This window comes from Epinephelus moara, chromosome 10, assembly GCF_006386435.1.
Source record: "Epinephelus moara isolate mb chromosome 10, YSFRI_EMoa_1.0, whole genome shotgun sequence".
NCBI classification, from domain to species: Eukaryota; Metazoa; Chordata; class Actinopteri; order Perciformes; family Serranidae; genus Epinephelus; species Epinephelus moara.
In genome coordinates, this window is record NC_065515.1 from 20,111,176 (window position 1) to 20,123,094 (window position 11,919).

The 11,919-nt window shown below is 39.1% G+C and overlaps 1 protein-coding gene across 1 annotated transcript; it reads right to left on the reverse strand.

Annotated features, from left to right (window-relative positions):
* Nucleotides 1-1,780: 1,780 nt before the first annotated feature.
* LOC126396911 (5-hydroxytryptamine receptor 3A-like) lies at nucleotides 1,781-9,731 on the reverse strand. Its single transcript, XM_050055281.1, has 9 exons — nucleotides 9,677-9,731; nucleotides 8,118-8,278; nucleotides 7,974-8,018; nucleotides 6,003-6,109; nucleotides 5,579-5,748; nucleotides 5,190-5,350; nucleotides 3,970-4,180; nucleotides 3,666-3,875; nucleotides 1,781-2,076 (listed from the first exon to the last, which is right to left on the reverse strand). The coding sequence occupies exons 1-9, from the start codon at nucleotides 9,729-9,731 to the stop codon at nucleotides 1,781-1,783; spliced, it is 1,416 nt and encodes a 471-aa protein (XP_049911238.1).
* Nucleotides 9,732-11,919: the final 2,188 nt, after the last annotated feature.

The window sequence follows — 11,919 nt, forward strand, 5'->3', positions numbered from 1 at the left end:
GAAACGAAGAAAAACGGCTTAGATGGCATCTCTACATATTACATCCACTTATGAGAAGATTAACTTAATTACTCCTTCAAAATCACCCCATAAACCAATCTACCAAAAAAAAAAAGAAACACATTAATGGCGACGTCACATAGTCAGGAATAAAGATTTATTCACAGTTTGTACAGTAAGGGGACAGTAAGTTCTTCTTCTTCTTCTCAGTTGAGTTCTTACCTGTCGGGATTCTTCGGGAAACGGTGGAAGGCTAGGTGCGTGTTCCACTGATAGTTGTTGCAGTTAATTGCATTACACTGTTTTCTTTTACTTTTTTTCTCCTCTCTCCTTGACATCTTGCATGTTGTCTGGGCGCAACAGTCCAAGCTCAACAGTCCAAAATGGCGGCAGCGCCCCTAGTGGCTGTTGGCAAAAATTCAACGGAGCTTCGCCTCTTGGTATCCATGCTCTTTGCTCCTAACTCCTGACTCCTTAAATGTTTACCTAAGTGGGTGGGACTAAACAGTTAGATAAGGTGGCTAGATAAGGTGGTTAGCGGTAATTTTAAGGGACTTGGGATGTAGCCAGAGACAGGAAAAACAGGAACTGCTCCACACCTTTGGTGACATCTCAGCCATTTTATTTATTCAACACTGCCACCTATGGGAGTTACAACCTGTCTCATTCTCCAGTGCTGTATAAGGAACTTATTGAAAGGACAGCTCTTGGAGATATAGCAACTCTATTTAAATGAGGTCTCACAGACACAAATATAAAATCATAAAAGACAAATAAACAACATTACATGAAAAACATACACTATAAACACACAGATACAGACAGCTTGTCACCCTCTCTTACCCATCTTCATCTGTTGTACAGAAAGAATCAAATACAATGACCCAGACAAAAGCCTAAACATATTTAAAGATGAAAAAATAAAGATCGTCCAAAGCAGAAGAAAAAGATTAAAGATCTCTGAATAAAAGGAAAATTATTCCAGTAGAATGGAGCTTTGTTTTCAAAAGGAGCATTGCAACCTTCGAGAGACTGTCCGTTCATAAAGGTTAGGACCTTAGGGTGTCTTGAGCTATGCTTGTTGGTAAGTGATTCTGACTGGATTTGATTCTTTAAAGGGACAGTCCACCCCCACTGAACAAGATAACATTAAAGCTCAGCTGAAAAGGACACCATTAATGTTTACATTTTGTGCTGTCACAAGCAAAAGCCTTTCGTCTATGAGTAGATGCACGCTTCCTTCTGTGTGGTAATATGGTTGGTGGGTGCATTTTGGTAGAAGGAAAATACTTCCTACATGAAACTGCTCATAGCAAGGTCAGTGGGTTATCTTGAGTAACTCGTTATGATTTATGGAAGGAGACATTGCTGTTGAGCTTTTCAAATATACTTTTTTGGTGCTTTAAGCTTTAAGTGTACACATGACATTTTAAAATACAGGATCTACAGTATATCAGAATCTCTCAAATAAACAAAGGTAATAAAATAAATATTGGTTGGTTCACAGTTGTTTTTTTTGCCCTGAGTCTGCTCTAAAAAAACAGTTGGTATCTATACATACATTGAAAAAGGTCCTCCTGCTGTTCTTACTGGCCATTTTCTGCATTTCATTTTGTTTCCCTGCATCAAATAATTACATTTGAAATATTCTACAAAAACTACTGAAAAAAACAACAAATACATGTGTTTTTTCAATTTTGTCTCCCTAACTGTAAGCTGCTAACTGGTCAAACTTTTGCTGATGATCAAGTCAATTGTGTGATTAATCCTTTCCATCAGGTCAACCTACGTGTGCTTGACTCCAGATCCAGATACATACAATGGTGACAAAGCAGGCCAAAATAAAGACAAGGTACAAGCCGAACAGGAAACGGTCAATGACTGCCCCAATCATTTGCCATTCCTGCGAGGCATTGTTCCCCTGGAAGTGTTTTTCTATCTGGAGGCGGATGGCCATGAGATCTTTGCTCAGCTTCCTCAGTTGATCCAGGGCTGGCACCGGAGGGGTGTTCGCTGGAGGTGTATCACCAGAGACGCTCGGAAGATCTCTTGAAGAGATGATGATGGGACTCATTGCTGGACATATAAAAAAAAAAAAAAAGAAAGAAAAAAAAGATAAGATTAGAGTGAGAGCATTGTATATGGTGTGTCACATCTATCTATCAAGTGATAGTGTGATACACAGCGTGAGTGAAACATTTTTTAAAAGTCAGCATTAATACTAATTCTGATAATTAAAATATAAACAGTCAATCTGCTTTTGACTTTATGTAAATACATAATGTAACAAAGGTTACATTATTGTAACCCTAGCTCTATTAGAACAGGCATAGCCCTCTAGTGGACTTTATGGGTAACACTCTCCTACAATCATGGGGACCCATTCTCCCACCGAATTCTGCATGAACTTAGCCTGCCAATCAGAACATGCCTACCTGAGTACATGCGGAGACCACAGTGTGTAAGGCAAAACCACAATGCTGTCTGCCATCCAGCCCTCTTAAGTGAGTGGCGTAGGAGCGACAATCTCACACAGGCTCTGCCCTCTACTGGACTCTGTGGGTACAGTGGGTGGAGCCCGATAAATGAACACCCTGTCGCGACACATAACATCAACCCAGTCACACTGATCCTGAGTGTCTAAAGGTTACATGCTGTAGCCCACCTACTTTTTTATAACCTAGGCTGCTGCAGTGGCGGATAGGGGACTCTGGTCTACCCAGGTGGTGGGCAACTGAACTGGGTGGAGCCATGGCCTAACCTTGCAGGGGTTGAAAGACAAGCAATAAACACTCTACACACATTTTCCGGGTCATCAAGGAGCATGAAACATGTTGGTTTATCACATCCAGAGGGGAGTCAGGTGCTCTCTCACCAGTCCTGTGTTGTTCTGGTGAGCACAGATCCTAAAAAGGAGCCCGTCATGACCAAGAGACAGAACTGATTGAACAGGCAGGGCGTAGAACATGTGGCTGCCGTATATGTCCTTGACACTCACCCCAGTGAAAAAGGCCACCGACACTACCATACCACATGTGGAGTGTGTGCCGATCACAGCGGGAGGGTCCCTGTCTGCCTGCAGGCTTGGGAGAATGCCATCTAGCAAGGTGTTTATTGGATAGGGCCTTACCAGCCACACCATCACCAAAGCACACAAACAGCTATTCAGTGCGGCTGATGGGGGCCATGGATTCAATGTAATATGCCAACACACAAATTGGGCAGAGTAGATGCAATTTCGCCTCCCTGACCCTCTCATGGTGTGGAAGACAAAAAGCATCCAACCACATATCTTTCATCTGTGGAAAGAGCTGGTCAGTGGACAAATCACTGATTGCTAAAGAACAATGGATGGCAGACAGCATTGTGGTACTGCCTTATATACCGTGGGCTCCATAAGTATTTGGGTAGGCATGTTCTGATTGGCCAGCTACCAGCTAATTCAGTGGGTGAAAGCATGCTCATGAGTCAATGGAAGTATTACCTCTAGAGTCCAGTAGAGGGTGGCTGCCGATAGAATGCTTGAGTTTGCAGCATATATCGCTGTTGTGTTTTTGCTTTTGGAAAGCATAGGAAAAAAACACACTATCCTTAACACTCTGATTACAATAAAATGTAGTGACAGAAATATCAATGATATAGAAATAATGATGATGTTACTGTACCTCCAGCAGGTGGGTGAAGAGAGACTGTAACGCGGTTGCTCTTCTTTATTGGAGGGAGACAAACGATAACAGCTAGATATCGTAGCACAAGGACACTGAGCCATCTAGGTGCTGCACTGTACTGGCTGGAGCTGAACTGGATATTAGTGATTAACACTGTCTCCAACAGGCTGGCCACCATCAGAGCAAGACTGACTGAGAAGAAGACATCTGCAGAGAACAATAAAAACAAGAATTGTTAAGAAATAGAAAATTTTATTCAATTTCAGTTGTAGTTGATAAAACTAAATCTCCTAGGTGTTACTCATGAGAGGTGTTGCATTTCCAGTGACAGGCAGCAAGTCATTCATGATGAGCAGGAAAACGGTGTAGCCCAGGATGAGGGTCATCTTAAAGGAGGACCGGTCCACACTGTGGGGAGGCAGCAGGAAGCTGAAGAGGTCCACTGTGATGAGGAAGCAGCTGGGGATCAGGAGGTTCACCACATAGAGGAGTGGCCTACGTCTTAAAATGATCTTGGAATGAGGCAAAAGCACAAAGCTTCAGGTTTTAGTAAGACTTTACAATATCAGTCTAATTACCATTAATAAATGAGACATTTGCCAGGAATATTGAGCCCTGAAAACAACTTTTGTTTGTTGGTGGCCTGTCAGGCCTTTGGTGTTCCCCAGGGATCCGTCCTCGGCCCCCCTTTTTTCATTCCATTCCATACCCGGAAAAAACCTGAGCTGACACAAGGAGAACATGCAAACTCTGCACAGAAGGGTTCCCCCACCCTGGGCTTTAACCACTACATTACCGTGCCACCCCAATATATAATGCACTTGTTTTTTAATATATATATATCATGTAGTTCATTCTGTCTTGTTTTGTTACTCAGCTCCCTTGTTACTTACTCTACCTACGTGTGAGTAATGACGAGTAACACTTTCTTTGATCATGATGCCTGGTGTATAACCCCCTGGTTTATCAGTGAAGTGTATAAACTACTCTGCAGATTGAAATCTCTACAAACAGTGACAAACAGAGTGACAGTTGACTCATATGAACAGGTCCAACAAGAGTGGAATGCTCATTATCAGGTCCTTGACATATACGTACATCTCGTGCATGAATTATCTTTACTGGGCTGCATTTTTACAAACTATGATAATCTGGTCACATCTCTTACTGCGTCCAGGCACCATCTTACTCCTTACTTGCAGGTCTCGTACTCAATGGACTTAAGTTACATTTAGTAATTAATATTGTTCCTTTGTCAGTGTGACACTGACACTACCTGCCACTCTTATCTGGCATACTGACTTGACTGGCTTGAAAACAACACATGGGCTTTACAAGTTTCATTGGGATTGTCTATTTCTATAACAAATGACTTCTTCCTCTGAATTTCATCTGAATAACTTTGAAAATGAATCATGTTAAAAAACTGATAGAAATTCCACATACAGTTTCTTTAGGATCCAGTAATGTTAAGTTGATAAATATCAGTAGTCATCATGTGAATACAGAATAAAAGCTTACATGGTATTTGACCCCAGTGTTGCTTCCATTGGTCATCTTCAGGTTAATTGGAGCTGATTTGATATCTACAAGCTCCCACTCCCCTTTGATCTGCATCACTTGTCTGGACTCCTCCAGGATCTCTGCAGCTGTGGTGCTCTGAATCATCCTTACGTCTGCAGCTGGATAAAATCATAGGAAAGTTTGTCCTTATTAGATGCCCAGTCTGTGTGTTGCTTGTGGTGCACATGAGTAGAGCAAAGTTGTCAACAATGTGAGTTCATGGAGGTTCAGGCCTTGAAGATATTCAAATTAATATATTTAATCCTACTTTTTTTGACAAATAAAAAATGCATGATTACTGGAGTTTAGATTTTATTTTGTTGTTTTTGGTTTTTGGGCAGACTTACCAACGTGCAGATATGGTTTAAAGGTCAGCGAGCAGTTTTGGATATCAAAGGGGAAAGTGTAGATTACAAATTTGCAGGTGGCGACCACTCTGATGGGTTTATCATCATATACATGACCTGTGTTGTATAAGTAGACAGAGGAAGTTTGGGGAGATTCGTCCTCGTGCACGCTGGAAAAAAACAAAAAAACAAACAAATGAAATAACTTTAATTGCACATACATAGTTCAAAGCTGACTCTTTTCCTTGGTTTCTGTAATTAATAATTAATTTAATCAACAAATTTTTAAAACTGGGCACAGTTCTTGTTTTTGCTGTTTCTAAAATGGTGGCTAGGAGATGAGGTCTATTGATGATGTGATTCCTTTTGTTTTCTAATGCATGCTAAACAAGTTTACAGAACACTGAACATTATTTTTACTTACAACTCTCGGATTTGGACGTCTGGTATCCAAAGCTTTTCTCGAGGGACAGAGACTCTAGTAGTTCCACATTCCTCCTCATCCCAGCTCAGTCCCTCTATATCCCACTCCTACAGTACATTAATCAGAACAACACTGATGTAATGTGCAGATTAGAATCAACCATTTTGATAAATAATAATAATATAATAAACTTCATTTATATAGCACCTTTCAAAACACAGTTAAAAAGTGCTGTACAATAAAACTAAACACAATTAAAACACGTGAAGAGTAAAACATATAATATGTCATAAAATGTCATCTAGTAAAAGATAAAACAAAGAAGGCCAAAGCTAAAATCAGGATAATAAATGGGCATTAAAATCAATAAGATATCGATAAAACAGACTCAGCTCAGATAAAGTCAGGATATGCTTTCCGATAGAAGTACATTTTTAGGAGAGACTTAAACGAAGCCAGTGACTCAGATGGCCTTATATCCTCGGGTAGGTCATTCCAGAGCCTCTGGGCCCTGGTGGCAAAAGCTCTGTCCCCTTTGGTCTTCAGTCTGGACTTTGGGACAAGCAGAAGACCTCTGCCCGCGGATCGCAAACCACGCTAAGGTTCATAAGGGACTAACAGGTCCAAAATGGAGTCTGGAGCCAGGTCATGAGGAGCCTTAAAAGTAATTAATAAGATTTTAAAATCAATCCTAAAAGAAACAGGGAGCTAATGTAAAGAGGCTAAAACTGGTGTGATGTGGTTGTTCTTCTTGGTTTTGGTTAAGAACCTTGCAGCTGAGTTCTGTACAATCTCATTGTTGCAAGGCTTTTTGGTTTAAAAAGGCAGGAATAAAGGCTGTTGCAATAGTCAAAACGTGAAGAGATAAAAAACAACAACATGTGTAATAGTTTCTATATCTCTAAAAGTTAAAATAGGTCTTATTTTAGCAATATTTCAACTTAGTGCCATGTTGTTCAAAACATAAATAACTATCGAACATGACGCCAAGATTTTATTGCAACAGGCTTCATGTACTGAGACAGGTAACCAGTAGACGGCAGTATTTGCTTCGTGATATGCTGGGACCCATTTACAAGGATTTCTGTTTTTATCACAATTGAGCTGAAGAAAATTTAACACCATCCATTTTTTTTTTTTTTTTTAATGAACTGAGGGTCCAGAGGGCTACACCTGTCCTATTAGAACTAGGGTTACAATATTGTTATTTTCACACCCCCACCCCTGAAACTATGCAAAACTTAATTAAAATGCCTTGTCCCAATTAAAGGCTGAGTCCCTTTTACTAGCCCATTGTGGCTACACATTTTGGCATATATATGCCTGTCTCAGTTAGCCGCCTGATATTCCTTTAGACTGTAAGGGTCCTCAGATGTGTTGGTATGCTGGTTGCCGTAATCCCCAAGTGCCGTAACTCTCTCTGATGCGCTGTCTGTCAGAGCTAGATCAAATGAATGATTCATAACTGATTTATTATCTGAAGTCTAATTTTTATGCAAGTAATATTCATACTGATTTAAATAAACAATTTGATTGTACTTCCCATGTACTGTCCCATATAGACACCTGTCCCAAATATAGGCCTGTTGGTTTCAGTGATTTACGGAAATAATAGCCGGGATATAAATCGAAGATATTCAGTATATTTGTGACCTGTTTTTATGATTGTACATCTTCAGCAGTAATCAATGAGCTTGGGGCTTAGTGACACAGACAGTTTGGATTGTTTTATGGCACATTATATAATATCAACAGCCTTATCCCTTAGGCGAGAGAAATATGACGAGTTCCTTTCCAAATTTTCGAACGAAAACAGATAAAAAACAGACCGTCAATTTTTAGTTTGGACTTTTTAAATTTCTTGAAGATAATTTCTCTGTTTAATGTGGCCTCTTATTGTGCTTATTGTTAAACAAAATGTAGACACATTTTTGAATTTACTCCTCTTTTGTTAGTGCTTTGAAAACTTACCAGGACTTGCAAAATGAACATTGTCAAGGCCTGGGTTTTTTCATTCTAGGAACAAGACATATATTTACTATAAATAAAATTCACTGACGATATAATTAGTTGAGAAAGTTATGCACGTTTGTGTGTCAGCATTAATAGACTCACCAATTCTAAAATTCCCACCACAGTGATAGTGATGGATACATTCAATGTATCTGAAAAGCGTTTTACAGGTCGCAGTAGTTTTCTAGGAAATAGTTCTCTCTCAAGTGCATCAAACAAGGATTCAGGACCTGGGCTGGTGCAGTTCAATGCTGCAACAAAACCTGAGTTCAAATACAGAAAGAACAAATCTTAGCTCATGTTTATAATAAATGTATTTAGTCATTCATTTACTTTATTTCTACATTTCTTTTATTAACATAAATATCAACATGACAGAAACAAAACAATAAACACAGAACAAAAACAACACATAAGTCACTGAAAGAGACCAAAAATACAAAATCAAGCCCATACACCCTGATAACACAAACACACAGTGTATATCATTACAACACATATCAGCAAAAAATAAAATAAAATAAATAAATAAAAAACAGAACATTGATATAATAATTACAATCAAAATAATGATAATTACAACAACAATAAGAAGAACGATAATAATAACAATACTACTACTACTTATACCTACTACTACTTAAAAAAAGACAGGTTTGATCATACTTAGTACAGATACATTACATTATTATATGGACAGTACTGATATTACAACAAGCAATTACCTTAACCTACACTGAATTTCATTTCTTCTGCTAGGCACCTTTAGATCAAAGCAATGACAAAAGACAGACTTTGATGTTGTCTCGGAGTAGCGTGGAATCATGGGAGTTATTTTCTTTATTGTTAAACAACCACCATTGCTGATGAAAATCTATCTGACATGACTCGGGCAGAAATCTTGCTTATGGACGAGGAAATGTATCAAACTTTTATTCATTTATTCATTGTCATTTTAATGAAATAACCATGACTAACGTAAAGTTAACTTGCTAACTTACAATTAGCATTAGATGAGTTGACTATACCATAGAGCTACTGTAGTTAACACTGTTGTTGGATAGCCCAGCTCTGTTATCCTTGGTGAAATCAGTCATTCTGAAATTAACTTTATGTTGAACAGTGTTTCCCACAGAATTAGACTCTATTTGCGGTTGTAGCTGATTGAAGGGGGGACACAGACCTTCAGTTAGGGCCCTGTAGCAACTTGAACTTTAACCAGCACAAACGCAGCACCCGCGGATTGATCACAGGATTTATGACTCTTAGTCTTGACATATGATGAACCTCCCTTGTTTTTACTTGCTACAGTAACTTACTGGTTTCTGTTTTAAGGGAAGTTGTTCATTGATTCAGTAAGATCATACTTCCCACAGGCTTTAAGTCTTTTTGATAAGATTGTGGTTTAAGGTTTTAGATTCTCAGAACTTTAAATTGTCTTCCTTTGCTTTTTCACAAACAGTACAAATTCCCCAAACACCTCATGACAGTATTCATGAATGTGCCGCAAAGCTGTTATAAAACTCACATGCAGTCGTACGTGCAATTCATGTTTAAAATTCAAGGCAACCATCATTATGAAATACAGCCAAGCATCTGCCAGCATTCAGACATCTTTCTCTTGCTAATTCAGTAGATAGTCAGTGTTCTTTTTTTCTTACCGTGAAGCAATGAAAAGCTGATGAAAATGAGCCTGAGTGTCTTTATCTCTATCATCTTGTCTGTGTCAGCTCAACTACTGTCACAACTTGTCCCACTAATCTCCTTTGAAGTCGGCTTTTTACACACATACGTCTTGTTTGTCAAACTAATCAAACAGAGCTGACTCCTGCATGGCTGCATGCAGGGTGTTGGAAATAATGACGTCAATAAACTAAGCTTGCATGTGAGGTCTGAAAATTTTTTGATTTCCCCCGATCTAAATATGTGCATTTTATTATGTGTGGAAAGCAAAAATTGGACAACCGTAGCCATAAAACTATGTTGGTGAGTGGCAGCATAAATGATCTGTCACTACAATCTGGAAATAGAGAAGAGGCTAAAATGGTCATGAAACATCTAAAAATGAATGTGGACAATGTTTAATTTTAGTGTCTGAGTAAAGGGAAATTCACACTAAGGACAACATTAAAATCCAATCTGTCTCACCCTCTGTGACTCAAATTTGTCTCAAAGTAATCAAAGTAGGCTACTTTACTGCGTTACTTTTTTTTTTAAAGTAACCAGTTACTTTACTGCGTTACTCCCTGAGAAAAGTAACTCAAGTACTTTTAAAGTACTTTTGAGTATTCTACATTTCCTATTGGGCAATGGACCACAGGGCGCTAAGCCTACATTTTTTGTCTCCAAAATTAAAGTTATGGACCACTTGCCCTTCACTGAGATCCAATTCTCCCATCACAGCCGTCACTTTGACCAGTAGAAACACAGAACGATCTGCTGCCGTAGACAACTGTATGACAACAACACCCCAGCGTTTTTAATATTTCCTCTAGGGATGTTACCACACAGAGTAAAAGGGGGAAATGATGGTGTGAAACAGCAGAGGCACTTTGTCAACCCGCTGAGTTAACGTTACTGTCATTAGCATCAAGCTAGCAAACAATGGTACATCCTCACGGTCGGACATAAAGTAATAACATTAACAAATAGCGGCGGGGCTTTTACTCACCACAACTGCAGAGGCTCCCAGCTTCATGTGAAACAGACTACATTATAGACGGTCCATTATTTATTAATCCCTCTGTGTGTTTATATATTTAACGTTACTTTTTATCCGCTCCCGTTGTCTTTATAAAGTTAACATAACATTTCAAACTCAACACTTCTTGAATTTCTTTCAAATTAAAAGCCCCTTATAACCTCGGCTGAGAGAATCCCTCCATTTTCTAAATAGGCTTTTATTGTGAAACATTTGTAGGAACTTGTGGAGGATACAGTAGCTTGAATGTTTGCGTACGGTACTTCAAATGTAGCTCCTGACATCTGCTGATGCTTTTTAGGTGACTACAACAACATTTTGGCTGGCATATGAACAGACAGTGACTCAAAAAGTAATAAAGATAGGACAAGAATAACCTGATGACATCACACACGTCGTGAAAGACAACCGGGGATAATTGGTGAGTACCATCGTGTAGTGTGTCATGTCTGTCGGGCAAGTCACGGCACGATTTTATGACTCCACAATCGTGTAATGTGACATAGTGACTTTCAGAACGGGCAGAAAAGTCGTGTAGTGTGTACCAGGCAAAATGCAAGTCCTGAGTCTGACCTGTCTGTCAGCGAGTCCTCCTCCACCTTTTCTTAGACTCCACCGTAGACAATAGCAGCATTTCTTCTACCATGTAGCAAGCCACAAGCTTCGTGGCTTCTTGCGGACTGATAGGTTTAACGTTATCTCCGTTATTAGAACCAAAAGACAGTCGTTGCTGTTTCGGAGCTGAAGGACCAATGTTCTAAAAGTAACGGAAGTAACTGATGGCTTGTTTGAAAATGTACTCAAGAATTGGATTACTCAAACAGCAAACTAACGCGTTAGGTTACTCGTTACTGCAAAAAGTAATCAAAGTACTCTAATGCATTACTTTGTAACGTGTTATACCCAACTCTGGTTATAGTATATGTGCAAGGCAAGCTGTTCAGATAAATAGCCCCGAGTGGGATTAATAAAGTTGTCTGAATCTGAATCTGTTAAACAATCATTTATTTATACAATACTACTAGGCTATATTGAAACATTATAATTATCATAAGTGCTATGTCATAGGCAACTGGACTTGCTTGAGTTTCTTGGAGATGTCTTGCCTCTCATCCAAGAGACTTCTTCAGTTCTTACAAACTGATGAAGAGTTTGTTTTTAAATTAAGCTTAAAGGTAAATTCCAAACCACTGTTATTATCAA

Coding starts and splice junctions, on each gene's coding strand:
- LOC126396911 (XM_050055281.1), bottom strand. CDS start 9,731: ATGATAGAGATAAAGACACTCAGGCTCATTTTCATCAGCTTTTCATTG. Junction 8,019..8,117: donor TGGTGGGAATTTTAGAATTG/GTGAGTCTATTA, acceptor TCTTGTTCCTAG/AATGAAAAAACCCAGGCCTT. Junction 5,351..5,578: donor TAAACCATATCTGCACGTTG/GTAAGTCTGCCC, acceptor GATTTTATCCAG/CTGCAGACGTAAGGATGATT.